We start from the raw sequence: 16,753 nt of genomic DNA, 5'->3' as shown, positions 1-16,753 counted from the left end.
AAAAGACACTGTAGTTAAATCTGTACTTTTAACTATCTAGGTGTTTATATATGATACAATTTAGAGGAGGTCAGAGAAAAGTGGTAGTAGCTGATGTGCTGCGATGTTAGGTTTATATGTGCAATTTTATGCATGCTCTTATTTTTGTATTTCCCAGTCTATAATGTTGATGATTTTTTTATTTAAAAAAGTAAATCACTGAATCTTGAATTTATTCATGTAATAAAATTTTTCCTTAATGATTTATAATTATAAATGTATTAGATGCTCAAAATGACTAGCTGCATTTTCAATGATCAAATCGAAATGAAGCAAAGGAGAGATGAAAGGTGTAAAATATGTTTTATTTTTAGAAGTTTTAAAATGGAAATTCCAGAGTCACACATTCACTTTGCTATCAAAATATTTCATCCAGGATCTTCATTTCTTTCACAGGAAGTTTGGGCATGTTGGCATGAGTTATTGTCATACTTAGAAAAGGCAAATAAGTGGCTAAATGAAGTAGAATTGAAGCTTAAGACTACTGAAAATATTCCTGGTGGAGCTGAGGAAATCTCCGAGGTGCTCAGTGTAAGTAGTGAATTAATATAATTATGATAATTGATATGCATTATTGAAAGATGTCAAGAACCAAATAGGAAATAAACTCAAAGAAAACCACACAAAGATTAGAGTTGCTATGCCTTCCCCAGCCCTAGCACTTGGGAGGGAACCTTTGATTCTACTATGAACCTTCCAGTCTAAAGGTTTTAAAGAAGATTTAAATAACCTCTTATAAAGGACATTTGCCTTTTGCTATATCACTAAGTTCTATGTTGACATTTTGTTTTACCTATTTAAATCTACTACAGACCTGCAGATACAGTTTGAATGCACAATTTTGCTCCATTGGAATAGAGCTAAACAGGATGATAATGTAAAACATTTCCAGCTTAACAACTACCATCACTGAATTGGAGCATGTTTTTACATTATTTAAAAATCATAAATTTATAACTTTCAGAATGTTTCAAGGTATGAAATAGGTATGCTTTGTTATTGGAAATATATCTTTAAAATGTTCATACCTTTTAGTTATATATAGAATGCTAGTACATTTTCAGATTTTCCTTTGGAGATCTTTAAGAAGTAAAATTTAAAGGAGTTGGCATGTATAAGCTTTGACTTATGTGAATTTCTGACAGTCATTCATGTCCTATCCATTTTATTGTGCTTTTGGATAATCCTTTAAATGTAATGAATATGTAGTTTTAGTCTATTAATACATACTGTATATAGAGCCATTTGTAGTGCAGCTCCTTTGTAAACCCGCTAAAACAAGGTACAGAAATAAAATGTTAAGAAAATGTAAAAAGTTTTTGACTGAATAGAATTGGAATCCTATACATTGCAGCATAAACCTGGGCATGATTATATCCAACTTCATTTTCTCAAGAGAATTATAAAACTTTGAGGTATCAAAAAACAACGAGACAGGACCAGGTCTCAAACACTACAGACAGACTTTGTCCCTGTCTTATTCAGAGATGTTCAATGACCAAACATTGATTGTGAAGCATCTTCCAAAAGAGATGAGACAAAATTGCAAACTTACACATTAGTAAAAGAATCACGGCCAGAACAAAGGATGTGATCATGCACTTATCATACTAAATCAACAGATAGAAGCACCTCATCCTTGTTCTTATTGCCTCCCAGTCCAAAGATGGCTACTTTACCTCTAAGCCATGTATGTGGAAAAGTGTGAAGGGCAAAGGGATTTATTCAAAAGATATTGTGACTTTTTTTAATGTGGGAAGGGAAATTCTGCTCTTGAATGTCTATATTGTCAGAATCATGTCACTTGGCTGTCACTAACTGTGAGAGAAGTTGGGAAATTGAGTGTCTTATCCTCCAGGTTTTAGAGTAGAGTTTCAGAGAAGCAGGTGGACATGAATCACTTCTTATGTACCCTATTCCATAGTTCTGCCACAAGCCCTTGAAAATTCACATGGAGCAGCATCATAGTTTTAAAGTAACAATGATCTTTCAGGTTTGTTATCCCAGTTGAATATTGGTTTAGGTTGCTTATAACTTAATTATATGCAAATCAGAAGATACTGAGCATTTTGGATTAATTCAGTGAATTTAGAAAAAGAAGAGATGTAGTAATTATTGCAAATTTATTTCAGTCACTTGAAAATTTGATGCAACATTCAGAGGATAACCCAAATCAGATTCGCATATTGGCACAGACCCTAACAGATGGCGGAGTCATGGATGAACTGATCAATGAAGAACTTGAGACATTTAATTCTCGTTGGAGAGAACTACATGAAGAGGTATGGCAGGTGAAGTGAAAAAAAAAAAATCTCAAAATTAATTTGCATAAATGTCTAGCAAATACCTTCATGCTTCTTAGGCAAAATGAGGAATACTTTAAATATTAGTTCAGCTTCCTGGTTGTAGAAACTTTTAAGTGCTAGACATGGCTGAAATAGTTACATGTGTGTTATATCAATTTATCTTACAAAACCTTTATAAACTATGGATTTTAATAGGAATCTTGAAAGAGACCAAGTATAGTAACATGCTCAGATCTTCAAATGAGTAAATAGTTAATCTGGTGTTCAAAATCATATCTTATCTGACCACAGTTCTTTTCCCTTTGCAAGATTAACCAATGTGTATAGGCATCGTCACACATCTGTTTCTCTCTCGCTCTTCAAACATGTGCACACATGGTTGTTATGTCCATATGTAATCTGTTAATAATACAGGTGATTTTATTAGTCCCCAAGATATGGGATATTGTTTATTCCCAAATAATATGAGTTTTTATTTATATATAACAGAGGGCTTTTCATATTTAAAATTAATGCACATGGTATGAGTTTTTCCAAGTCAAAATTGAAAAAATAATAACATATTTCTCTGAATTAAACAATGTTTTGCATACACTCTCCTAAACCAGGAATGGATTATTTGTCAAGAAGGAAAAAACACCTCATAATGAGGTTTAGTTTCATATCCAATTGCTAAGTGCATTTATAATATGTGAGATGCTGTTTGAAGGTTTGATAATAAGAGAAAGTTCCTCTGTTTCACTACTTATAGACATTGATTAATTAAGCAAAAGTATATTGATTTTTTAGTGTGTTCTAAGATATAAAAATAAAACAATATCCTTATAGGATGCAAAATGTTGCATAAAAAGTGATTACAGAGGATTAGAGGACATAGAAAAGGACACAGATATATGTGGGTCAGCATTGGAAGTTATTGGGGGTAGCTTTCCTAGAGAAGATTGGTTGTAAACTACAATTTTTAATTAGAATAGGAGACAGCCAAATAGGCAGTTGTAGGAGGGCAATTACAGACAGGTGGCCACAAGCACATACAGAAAATTGGAAATATTTGGTTGTACTAGAACACACAGTGCAAATGGGGGTGTGGCTGAAGGTGAGCCTGAATAAACAGGCATCAGTGAAGTTGCTCAGGGAGCTCTATGCTTCACAAAAAGTCTGGTCTACAACCATGCACTTAACCATGCATGGAGGGAACCACTGAAGGGTTTAATATATGAGAGGGAAGGAGAAGAGAGGTGCCATCCTCATATTACATAACTTCTGCGAAGCCTATGGAGAGTGGAGTGGAGGTTAAGAGATAGGGAGACCGTAGGTAGAGAGACCAAGTAAGAAGTGATATTTTAGCTCAGTTGAAGGCAAGGCCGATGGTGACAGGTAGAAAGAAAATGCAAAATCCAGGAAACTATCTAGGTTTCTTCTGATTTAGGTGATGGATTATCTGGTGTTTTTCAGAAAGAACTTTGAGAAAGTAAGGAAAAAAACTAGTTTGAAGGTAAAAGATCATATGTCATTTTTTTGCCCCCATTGAGCCAAGTATGCATGCTTCAGTTTGATAGTAACAAGAAGCAAACCCTGAGTTGAGACCTTAGGTGCTGGCAGTTTATTTGGGAGGTGATACCAAGAAAGGCAAGTGAGCACATGGGGAGAATGGAGAATGAAAGTTTGGAAGGCTGATATAGGAGGGTTTTATGAGTGAGTTTCCACTGTGAGTTACTGGGCTCAGTCCCACTGGGAGCTTTAAAGAAATCATGGAGCAAACCAGTGTCACAGAGCACACTTAGAATTGTCCCACTGGGCTAATGGAAACTGGAACATTTATTCACCCATTTTCCTCCCTTTGTGTTGGAGGGTTGCCCTTGGGTGCATAAAATCCCAGTACTTCTGGGCTGCCTAGAGCCATAAAATTGAGAAGTACGGGAGTTTAAGGTGGGAATCTAGCAGTGTGTTCATGTACTGGTCACGAAAGCTTCAGGTGAACTCACAGACCTGAGGTTAGCGTGTTATATGGCAGAACAGCAACAAAATCTGTTGTAGTACTTATGGAGTACCCGGTGGGGATTTTCCCTAATCCATAAAAGAGAGATGCACAGTACTGAAGTTAAAGAGAGTGATTTAAACAAGTTACAAAGATGGGGAATTTTTCAGGCTACATACTGATTAAAACTATAGAGTTCAGGAGATCACCCCAGATAAGCCAAGATTAAAAAAAAAAAAAAACATAGAATTTTGGAGTTACATCCCACATCAAATTTTCAGCTGAGGAAACAGTGTTTACAGAGGAAAAGAAAATGATCAAAGAGTTAAGAGGAGATACAAGTTAAAACCAGGGTGTCTCATGTGTTTGTCAGCCATTTGTATGTCTTCTTTGGAGAAATGTCTATTTAGGTCTCCCGCCCACTTTTTGATTGGATAGTTTGTTTTCTGGTATTGAGCTTCATGAGATGTCTGTATGTTTTAGAGATTAATCTTTTGTCATTTGTTTCCTTTTCCAATGTTTTCTCCCATTCTGAGGGTTGTCTTTTTGTCTTGTTTATGGTTTCCTTTGATGTCCCATAGCTTTTAAGTTTAATTGGGTTTCATTTGTTAATATTTGTTTTATTTTCATTACTCTAGGGATAGCTCAAAAAGATTCTAGTGCAATTTATGTCAAAGTGTTTACCTGTGTTTTCCTTTAAGCATTTTATAATGTCTGGCCTTACATTCAGGTCTTTAATCCATTTTGAGTTAATTTTTGTGTATGGTATTAGGGAGTATTCTCTGAATCTTTAAAAGCTGTAATTTTCCTTTTTTTTTTTTTTGGCTAAAGAAAGGCAGTTTTTTTTTTCCTGTTAATAAACAAAGTGCTCTTTCATTTGAAGATGAGCCTTAGCCTATTTTCTTCTCAATTAAAATGCCCATGTCAGAGTTTTGTGGGTTTTTTTTTATTGCCTACCTAATGTTTCTTAGAACTGCAATTATGCAGAGCAAAGGTAATATTCAGTTGCCTGTTAAATCAATCAAACAGCCAGAGTTTTTATTGCCTATGAATATTTAAAAGAGATATGCTAGATCCTATTCCTAATTTCGGAGTGTGACTTTGCATTCAAATAAGTAATAAATTATCCCCATTCCTTGAAAAGGCATCTTTCACTCTTCATAATCATATGGCACTACATTTTCAACTCACAGTAATGATTAAGAAATGGTTAGCAAACCAGGAGACACTTCCAAAAATGGTACCAAGTAATCCAATTTTTCCCATTTATTACAGAGTAACCAAGCTACAGAAGGGACTTCCCTTGTAGCTCAGTTAGTAAAGAATCTGCCTGCAATGCAAGAGAGATCCGGATTTGATTCTTGGGTCGAAAAGATCCTCTGGAGTAGGAAATGGCAACCCACTCCAGTATTCTTGCCTGGAGCATCCCATGGACAGATGAACCTGGCAGGCTACAGTCCATGGGGTCACAAGAGTTGGACATGACTTAGCAACTAAACCACCACCACCAAGCTACAGATGTGTTATCAATATAGCAAAATGTATTATATGATAATAGCAGTAGTAGTAGAATTGTTACAAAGGCTCAGGCACTGCTCTAAATGTCTGACATGCATCTTCTCACGTGTTATCTCAATAACCTATATTATAAAGTCTTCTATATTTACATTTTATAGAAATGGAAAGGGTATCAAAGACTACAACACTATTATGCTTAGACCCAACTCTTTACTCTTAAAACCCAGACACATGACTGGTTGACCATACTAACTTCAATCTCAGTGAACTTTTCCTTATATTAAAAATAAAAGCTGCTTGGTAAGAAGTAAATATTGCAAATAACTGGTGTTCTGATTTCTTAGGAAATCGTACATTATGAGTTTAAAAATATTAAGGATGATTAATTTAAAATATTTGAGTATGAAATATTAAAAGCAAACATATTCAGAAGTCCAAAGCCTTTACCAGTTCTCTTGATTAGTGATTATTTCATCTTTCTTATATATTGTTAACATCTCCATTTCTAATCTTCTTAAAGTCATCTATAAGTTTTTCACCTATCATTAAATAGCAGACACTGAAAGAGAAGAAGCAAGATCTCAATTGGTCGTTTCTGCTTTAGTAGTAATACTGAAGATAGGCAGCATGAGGGTCTCATTAATTGCTCCAGTAATTATGACTTTGAATTGGTCATTCAGTGTCGCATCTTCCTTAGCAGAGGTAGAGAAGAATAGACAAATATTGATTGAAGGAAAACTATGAAGTAACCCAGGGGAGTAAGTGACTCTATATTAGTCATGAGGTCAAAATTATTATTGGAAAGCCATTTGTCTAATAGAAGAATGTGCTTTATGATTTTGTCAATATGTTTACTTCTTAGAAAATATCAATGTATAATAATATAAATAGTAAAAGTCATCATTTATTGAGGGCACATTTATGTCAGTCCTTGTGTGCAGTTATGAATGGTATTAAACTTAATCCCCACATTATTTTTATGAGGTAGATTTGATTAACTCCACATGCCTTGAGAAAAGACTGACTTCCATTCCTAAGGATGAGACAGATTCAGTTTTCTAAAATGCCCTGTGCAAAACATCAAGATGCTGGGAAATTTCAAATAACTATACTTTTAAATGTTTTCTCTCTTGCTGGGAAGTATAAGTAAACCTTTAAAGGCCAGGATGACCCAGAGAGATGTTATGGGGAGGGAGGTGGGAGGAGGGTTCATATTTGGGAACGCATGTACACCCGTGGTGGATTCATGTTAATGTATGGCAAAACCAATACAGTATTATAAAGTAAAATAAAGTAAAAATAAATAAATAAATTTTTTTAAAAATCCAGTAAATAAATAAATAAATAAAGGAAGGCCAGGATAAAAAAAAATAAAAATAAACCATCAGATGAAACTAGTCCTGCTAGTACAACTATGAGCACTGACCCTTGCATTGCCTCAATGCTGAAAGCTAAAACTAGACACCCAGATTTTGGTCAAAAGTTAAGCCATCTGATACAGTAGAAATCAGAGCCTCAGGCTCAAGCACATGCAGGGGAGGTGAACAGAGATTCTATGTAAAACTAAGGTTATATCTTCAGTAAAATGAGGGATAGTGGCATTCTGTCTGCAAAAAGACCCAATATAAAAATATGTCTGTTTCTCCCCCCACACTAAGTATAAAATTAATAGTAAGAATAATTATAATCATCTCATCTGAAAATGTGTAACCATAGTCCTGTTCTTATGAGGATCACTTATTTGAATGTTTATTACCAGTAACAGTCAACATATATCCAAGCAACATATATCCAAGCAAGATATATAGTTAAAGTTGCCACAGGTTTGGACCTAACAAAAGCAGAAGATATTAAGAAGATGTGGCAAGAATACACAGAATAACTATACAAAAATGATCTTGATAACCATGAGGCTGTGATGGAGTGTGAAGTCAAGTGGGTCTTAGGAACATCACTATGAACAAAGCTAGTGGAAGTGATAGAATTCCAGCTGAGCTATTTCAAATCCTAAAAGATGATGCTGTGAAAGTGCTGTACTCAATATGCCAGCAAATTTGGAAAACTCAGCAGTGGCCACAGGACTGGAAAAGGTCAGTTTTCATTCTAATCCCAAAGAAAGGCAATGCCAAAGAATGTTCAAACTACTGCACAATTGCATTCATCTTGCATGCTAGCAAAGTAATGCTCAAAATTCTCCAAGCTAGGCTTCAACTGTACATGAACTGAGAACTTCCAATGTTCAAGCTGGATTTAGAAAAGGCAGAGGTATCAGAGATCAAATTGCTAACATCGGTTGGATCATTGAAAAAGCAAGAGAATTCCAGAAAAATATCTATTTCTGCTTTATTGACTACCCAAAAGACTTTGACTATGTGGAACATAACAAACTGTGGAAAATTCTTCAAGTGATGGGAATACCAGACCATCTTACCCATCTCCTGAGAAATTTGTATGCTGGTCAAGGAGCAACAGTTAGAACTGGACATGGAACAATAGACTGCTTCCAAATTGGGAAAGCAGTACGTCCAGGCTATATATTGTCACCCTGCTTATTTAACTTGTATGCAGAGTACATCATGTGAAATGCTGGGCTGGATGAAGCGCAAGCTGGAATAAAGATTGCCAGGAGAAATATCAGTAACCTCAGATACACAGATGACACCACCCTTATGGCAGAAAGTGAAGAAAACTAAAAAGCCTCTTGACGAAAATGAAAGAGGAGAGTGAAAAAGCTGGCCTAAAAGTCAATAATCAAAAAACTAAGATTTTGGCATCCGTTCCCATCATTTCATGGCAAATAGATGGGGAAACAATGGAAGCAGTGACAGACTTCATTTTCTTGGGCTCCAAAATCACTGCAGATTGTTACTTCAGCCATGAAATTAAAAGACACTTGCTCCTTGGAAGGAAAGTTATGACAAGCCTCAACAGCATATTAAAAAACAGAGACATTACTTTGCCAACAAAGGTCTGTCTAGCCAAAGCTATGGTTTTTCCAGTAGTCCTATATGGATGTGAGAGTTAGGCTATAAAGAAAGCTGAGTGCAGAACTGATGCTTTTGAACTATGGTGTTGAAGATTCTTGAACGTCTCTGACTGCAAGGAGATTAAAGCAATCTATCCTAAAGGAAATCAGTGCTGAATATTCATTGGAAGGACTGAGGCTGAAGCTGAAGCTCCAATAGTTTGGCTACCTGATGCGAAGAATTGACTTATTTGAAAAGACCCTGATACTGGGAAAGACTGAAGGCAGGAGGAGAAGGGGATGACAGAGGATGAGATGGTTGGATGGCATCACCGACTCAATGGACATGAGTTTGAGCAAGCTCCGGGAGTTGGTGATGGACAGGGAGGCCTGGCGTGCTGCAGTCCATGGGGTCGCAAAGAGTCAGACACGACTGCGGGAGTGAACTGACTGGGTTGCAGGTTGGCAGCACCCTTGCACTCAGTTCAGTCTTTCAGTCACGCCCGACTCTGCGACCCTCACACTAGTGAGAGGCAAATGAAAATTCTTAGAAAGACATGTGCCTTAGTAGTCTCACATATGAAATGTTGTGAAATTTGAGCTCACGATGAGCTCCAAGCACAAGAAAACAAGCCACCGTGAAGCAAAATAATCACAACACAACACAGAGTGAATTTAGGCTACCTCCTATACAATTTCAGGTATTAGAATTGCCAAATATTTAGTACAAAATAAGTAGGTGAAATATTAAAGAAATAAATGATAGAATTGAATGAAGAAATAAGACTAAAAGTTGATATGAAAGATTTTGAAAAAGATAAAAATATGTCCTAAAATTAAAATTATCTGTCTTGAAATTGGAAAAATAATGGCTGTGTTTAATATGGGAAACAGTTGGAAAAAATGAGTTATGAAGAAATTAAAACATAGAGAATATGGTACCAAAACCTAAAGAGATAGACAGTATGAACAGGAAGGCAAAATATGTATTGGGAAAAAGTGATGAATGTCTAACTTTTGTCTAATGGGAAACTGAAGACAAGAATAAAGAAAATGAATTGGCAGGCATAGGTGAAGGATCCTGAAGAATACGGCTTCCCTCACTCGTGGTGAGGAACCCATCTGCCAATGCAGGAGATGTAAGAGACGTGAGTTCAATCCCTGGGTCCGGAAGATCGCTTGGAGAAGGGAATGGCAACCCACTCCAGTATTCTTGCCTGGAGCATCCCATGGACAGAGGAGCCGGCAGGCTACCGTCCATAGGGTCACAAAGAGTCAGACATGACTGAAATGATTTAGCATGCACACACGCAGTGAAAAATAATTTCCAGAGCCAAGCTGCTTAACCAGGAACCACAGTATGTAACAGGCAGCATAAATAAATAGAAATGCACTCTTAGACATTTCACAGTCAAACTGTAGAATTCCAAAGACAAATTCACATCAGCAACCAGCGAGGAAAGACAGATCATCTTTGAAGGAATTAAACTTAGACTGGCATTGGACTTTTTAGCTACAACAAAAGAATCAGAAAAAAATTTGGAAAAAAATTTTTTTCAAGGTATTGAGAAGAAAGCATTGTTCTCATCCCGGAATTCTGAACCAACCACAATGGCAAGGGCAAATTAGACATTTTTAGAGAAACAGAAATTGAGATTTTACCTCAGCAGAGCCTTGCTAAAGCAAAGAAGTTCCAAAAGGAAGATCCTAGATGCTCTGATAAGAGACATGAAAGAGATGATTCTCTCATTCTGAGCACACAGCAAGAAGGAGGCCATGTGTAAGCCAGAAAGAGGGCCCACACCAGATACTGAATCTACCAATACCTGCATCGTGGACTTCTCAGCCTCTGGAACAGTGAAAAATAAATGTATGCCATTTGAGCTACCTAATCTATGGTATTTTGTTATAGAAGCCTAAGCCAATTAAGACAGGCTGAAACATAGAAGACAAGAAAATATTTTTGACTAAAATGATATAAGAAAGAAAGATGTACAGATGGCCAAGAGGCACATGAATAAAATGCTCAATTGTTAATCATCAGAGAAATGCAAATCAAAAGCACAGTGAAATATTGTCTCACTCCTGTCAAAATAGCTGACATAAAAATGTAGATGAATAACATACGTTGTTGAGGATGTGGAGAAAAGGGGACCCTGATACACCAGAGGAGCTTCCCTGGTGGCTCAGTGGTAAGGAATCTGCCTGCCAGTACAGCAGAAGTGGATTTGATCCCTGAGTCGGCAAGATCCCCTGAGGAGGTAGTGGCTTCCCACTCCACTATTCTTGCCTGGAAAACCCCATGGGCAAAGGAGGCTGGTGGGCTATAGTCCCTGGGGTCACAAGTGTCAGACATGACTTAGCAACTAAACAACAGTACACTGTAGATGGATTTGTAAATTGATATAGTCACTATGTAAAGCAGTATGAGGTTCCTAAAAAGAAAAAAACAAAACTACCATATGATCTGGCAATTCTAATGCTGGGTCTACATCTGAAGAAAAACAAAAAAATATAAACTTGAAAAGATACATGCACCTCAGTCGTCATTAGCATTTTTTACAGTAACCGAGATTTGGATGCAACCTGAGTGTCCATCAACAGATGAATGGATGCAAATGGTGTGGCATACACACACAGAATGGAATATTACTCAGCCAAAAAAATGAATGGAATTCTTCCATTTGCACCCATGTGGATGGACTCAGAGTATTATGCTTAGTGAAATACCTAGGACATAGAAAAATGAACACTCGATGTTATTACTCATATGTGGAATCTAAAGCATGAAATGAACAAATTTATATGACAACGTAGAAACAGACTCACAGGTGTAGGGAGAAAACTAGTATTTAACCAGTGAGGAGAGGGAAGGGGGAAGGGTGATTTAAGGGTATAGATTTAAGAGATACAAGCCATTATGTATAAAATAAGCAATATATAGTAGAGCGCAGAAAAATATAGCCATTATTTTTTAATAACTTAAATATAATATCTATAAAAATATTTAGTCACTATGTTGTATACCTGAAGCTAACATAATGTTGTGAATCAGCTATACTTCAATTTTAAAAATTGACAAAAATGGTACTAGAAGCTAAAGTGAAAGTGAAGTCTCTCAGTCGCATCCAACTCTTTGCGACCGCATGGATTGCAGCCTATCAGGCTCTTCCATCCGTGGGATTCTCCAGGCAAGAGGACTGGGGTGGGTTGCTATTTCCTTCTCCAGGGGATCTTCTGACCCAGGGATCGAACTCTGGTCTCCCACATTGTAGGCAGACGCTTTTACTGCCTGAGCCACCAGAGAAGGCACTAGAAGCTAAGGTTTCTGCCAATCTGACTCATAAACATGTAGGAAAGAATTCTGAAACAAGTTTTGCTGAACTAGACCCGGTTGTAAAGGAAACATTGCTTAAGCTTCATGCTCTCTTCTTTCTTCACTCATTCCTTTTGATACTTTCTTCAGTGTTGTGGTTTTAAATATTCTTTACATGCTAATGATTCTCAAAATGTCATCTCTAGTATATACCTCTGCCCTAAACTCTGGAACTGTATATCCACCCTTCTGTTATGTCTCCATATGGATATTTAGTGGGCAGCTCAAATTTAACATACTCAGATTCAAGCTCTTATCAGACCTACCCAACTGTTTCTCCATTCCTGTTAATGTCAACTCATTCCTTATATTTTTCAGGCCAGAAACTTAAAGTAATCTTGTGCTCTTGTCTGTCTTCACATTCTCTTTCCAGCAGATCTGAAAGGTAGTCTTAGCAGATCTAAATGTGGTCTGACAGGCAATAAGAGGTGTATAAGCCAGTCATATTTTTTCTTTTGAACTAGATTCTTTTTTAGACCTCTTTATAATTGGTGTGTCCTTTAGAAAAAAAAATGTCTTGGCTTCTGTCTATACCTAAGCTTTCATCATACAGAGATGATATTAACCTTATACTCCAAGTGATTACAGAAAGCAATTTTTTTTTACATGCTGTCTCTTCACTTGTTTTACTGCTAAGGTATAAGTATAATTTTTAGCAGAAATATTAGACCAATGAGAATACATTTGTATATTAAATTACTGATCAGATTTCTTTTATGTACTAAGATTTTTGATGTGTCTAATTTTAATGATAACTAGATAAAGTTACTATAGGTACAGAGTAAAATATTATAAACTTCTGGTAAAATATTATAAACTTCTGAATTTTCTTTAAAGTGATACAGAGTTAGGGAACTTAGAGTCAGTCAAGTTTTAATATTCAACTTCCTCTTTGGCATATAAAAATGCATAAAATAATTTTTACTTCTCTTCTCCCTAAATTGTCCGTACATGAATAGCAGAACCTGGTACTTACGAAAGTAGTCTCTACCTGCTGGATCTGTTTGTACAACTCCCAGTTACTCCTTCACTTATTAATCTTAGTTGTCTTGTTCAGTTGCTAGAGGGGCAACTGTGAGATTAAACTAAAGTAAAAGAAGAAATAGGCAGCAGTAAAAGTAAAGGCCATAAAGATAAGTTATCCTTCATGTTTGGTAAGAAGAAATGGTAATCGTGTGATGGAATGGAGATGGTAACTAATACAAGGATGGTAATGATTTTGCAGTTTATAAATGTGTCAAATCAACATCTCATACACCTTAAGCTTACACCATGTTGTATGTCAAATATATCTCAATAAAGCAGGAAACAAAGAATTAGCATGTCTTTGAAAGTAAGAAAAAAAAGATGTTTGATGACAGAAAGAGAGAAGGCCAGTATCTTCAGTAATAGGAGAGAACTAATTTTACCCCTTATTGACTGTCAGGACAGTGAAGGTTTAAGCTTCTTTGTCATCTGAAGAAAGATCCAATAGAAGTATGTATTTCCTGTGTGAGAGAAAGGTCTTACAGGAGAGGAGATGTAAGCACAAATGGAAGAACTTTGGACCAAAACAAACAAACAAAGAAGAATTGAGATAATTTAAAGATAATTTCAGGTGAACATTAGAGAGGCTGAGAAATTTTACTCATGAAAGACTCTGTACCTGAAAGTGAGCTAACTCTTTTTTAGGATGTCTTGGGTTGGTGGCATGAAAAAATTGGAGTGAAAGAATAGAGGGTCGGTACCTTTGAGACAGTGAGAGTGGAAAGCATTTGGAATATTGCTTGTGTTGTAGAGATAAATTCAAAATAAGCAGAAGTGTTAGTGAAAGGTACGGTAAACTCAGTTGTTGTTGCTTAGATGCTTAGTCCTGTCTGACTCTTTGTGAACACATGGACTATAGCCCGCCAGGCTCCTCTGTCCATGGATGTTTCAGGCAAGAATACTGGAGTGGGTTGCCATTCCCTTCTCCAGGGATCTTTTTGACCCAGGGATCAAACCCGCATCTCCTCCTTAGCAGGTGGATTCTTTAACATTGAGCCATCTGAGAAGCCCCAAGGATGGTTTGTTATGGTTTAGTTGCCATTTCCTTCCCCAAGTAGACTCAGTAGTAGTCAGTAAAATGGTTTTCAATGGAAGCAGGCAGTTATGTAATTTTCTCCCGTAATTTTATTATTCTCAACCGTATTCATGCAGTCATGTGGGCAGTCAATAGAAAAGGGACTTTGAGTTCCATTATTTTCAGTTAATGTATCCAGTATCTCCAGGATGTATTAAATTATATCCTGAAATACCTAAGAGACTAGTTTTTGGAGTGTTCCAATTATAATCATATTTGAAAGTCATTCATTTGATATTCATTTTTGCTCCACCAGTATGTCACTGTGTCCCAGCGCATCTAATTTAAATTTCATGCTTTTTTAAAAAATGTATTTCTTGGACTTACCCAGTTTCATTTGGCATTCTTATTTCACCCTTATAGCTATGGACATTTTCCCCAAATTATTGTAGTCAGGATCAGCTACCTAATTTTGAGGGTCAATACAGGAGGAAATGCAGGCTCCTTGTTCAAAAATTAAGACTTTAAAGAGAGTGACAGCAGAGCATGAAACCAAGCTTGAGTCCTTATAAGCATGGAGTGCAACACGACTGCATAGGCTGCCAGCCCATGATCCCAGCCCCAACTGTCATTTTATATATTTGGCTAATTTTACACCTAAATTACTTTTGAATTTATGCAGGAATTACAGAACTTAGGCTCATTTCTACAGAACATTATCATTTAAGAAGATTTCAGTGAAGATGATCAACAAATGATACTGCTTTAGTATTGTGAAAAGTAGAATTTTAATCTAATTTTTGAGTGTTAGCAGTGGATATAATTTTTAGTATTACATTTTTCACCTTTTAAATTTTCTGCTTTCTTTCCTTACTTTGGAAGAAAGGATATTGGGCATCTTGAATTTTGACTTTCCTGGATTAACTGCTGTGTGTTGAAACTGTTATCTTTATATAAAAAAGTGCACCGCAAGCAGACGGTTATGCCAAGTATCTGTGTTCAAGGTGACTTTAATTTTGAGCTGAGTGGTAGACTATACAACTTGCTCTCATAATAATTTTAATTGAATGATTGGATAAGAGTGATTACATTTTGAAGGAAAAAAACTGGCCTGTGTAACATTTACACACAGATAATAAACCCAATAATCCAGCTTTCTTTAAGAAAACTAGACAAGATAGTATGTTTCATTTATATTTTTTTAAATTAGAAAATAATTTTTCTCTTCTATCTGCTGTACCTTCTTTTGTAACATAAGAAACATGTTTATATTTGTCTCTGCCCAGACTCTTGGCACATCGCTCCTAAAATCCTTGTAAATAGGGATAGCAGCAGCATCCTTTGTTCTGATATTTAATCTTTGACCTCAGTTCCTGACACAGAGCTCACAGGACCTTTGTAATTTCCTAATTGATAGGAGCATCTGACACTAAACTCCTTGGAATTTGCTGGGTAATAGGAACATCTTTTCTTCTAATGAGGTTCTTGGTGGGCTCCTGAATGGGGGCTGGTCACTAGAGAGACCAAACCAAGATTAGAAGCTTGGATATTTTGGCTGCCATAGCCCCCATTCTCTGGAGAGTGGAGAGAGACTGGAAATGGAGTTGATAATTGATCACACATATGGGATAAAACCTCCATTAAAAATCGTAATAATGTGGATTTCAGAAAGCTTCCAGGTTGGTGAACACATTAACACCGCAAGGGTGACATCCTCTGCCTCCACAGAGGCAGAAGCTTCTGTGCTGGGGACCCTTCCAGTCATCGCAGATACACCTCTTCAGATGGCTGTTAATTTGAATCCTGTTTTTCTTCTAGCTTTGCATGCATGCTAAGTCACTTCAGTTGTGGCCGACTCTTTGCAACCTTATGGACTGTAGCCCACCAGGCTCCTCTGTCCAAGGGATTCTCCAGGAAAGAAGACTGGAGTGGGTTGCCATTTCCTTTTCCAGGGGATCTTCCTGACCCAGGGATTGGACCTGCATCTCTATATTGGCAAACGGGTTCTTAACCACCTTTGAGATGTAATTAACCCAAGGTACTATGTAAGTTTAAAACACACACAGCCTAATGATTTGACCTATCTGCATCATGAAATGATAATTATAATATGTTTAGTCAACATACCATCATCTCATATAGATACAGAATTAAAGAAACCAAAAAAAATTTCCTTGTGATGAGAATTCTTAGGCTTCATTCTCTTAACAGCTTTCATATATAGCATAAAATAGTGTTAACTATATCATATTCTACATTGCATCCCTGGTACTTACTTATCATATACTTGTGAGTTTGTGCCTTTTGACTTCCTTTATCCAGTTCCCCTTCCCCCAAACCCCTACCTGTGGTAACCATAAATCTGATTTCTTTTCTTAAGAGTTTCTTTGTTTGTGAAGTAATATTGACCTACAGCACTGTGTTAATTCCTGTTACACAGCACAGTGATTGAGTATTTCTATATATTTATTTTCTTGTGTAGGGATTTTTATAACTTTAAAAATATATTGAAGTGTAATTGATTTACAAA

General features: G+C 36.4%; 1 protein-coding gene across 2 annotated transcripts in view; it reads left to right on the top strand.

Moving 5' to 3' along the window:
• Positions 1 to 435: 435 nt before the first annotated feature.
• The window catches only part of LOC108634347 (dystrophin-like), a gene marked incomplete at its 5' end in the record, with an annotated part of 126,479 nt that continues 110,161 nt past the window's right edge, over positions 436 to 16,753 (top strand). For both annotated transcript variants that reach the window (XM_018043950.1, XM_018043949.1), the window contains 2 exon segments: positions 436 to 570; positions 2,172 to 2,321. In XM_018043950.1, coding sequence (XP_017899439.1) covers positions 436 to 570; positions 2,172 to 2,321 — 285 coding nt within the window.

Source organism: Capra hircus (assembly GCF_001704415.2).
Source record: "Capra hircus breed San Clemente chromosome X unlocalized genomic scaffold, ASM170441v1, whole genome shotgun sequence".
Taxonomy (NCBI): domain Eukaryota; kingdom Metazoa; phylum Chordata; class Mammalia; order Artiodactyla; family Bovidae; genus Capra; species Capra hircus.
This window is presented reverse-complemented; position numbering and strand designations above follow the sequence as displayed.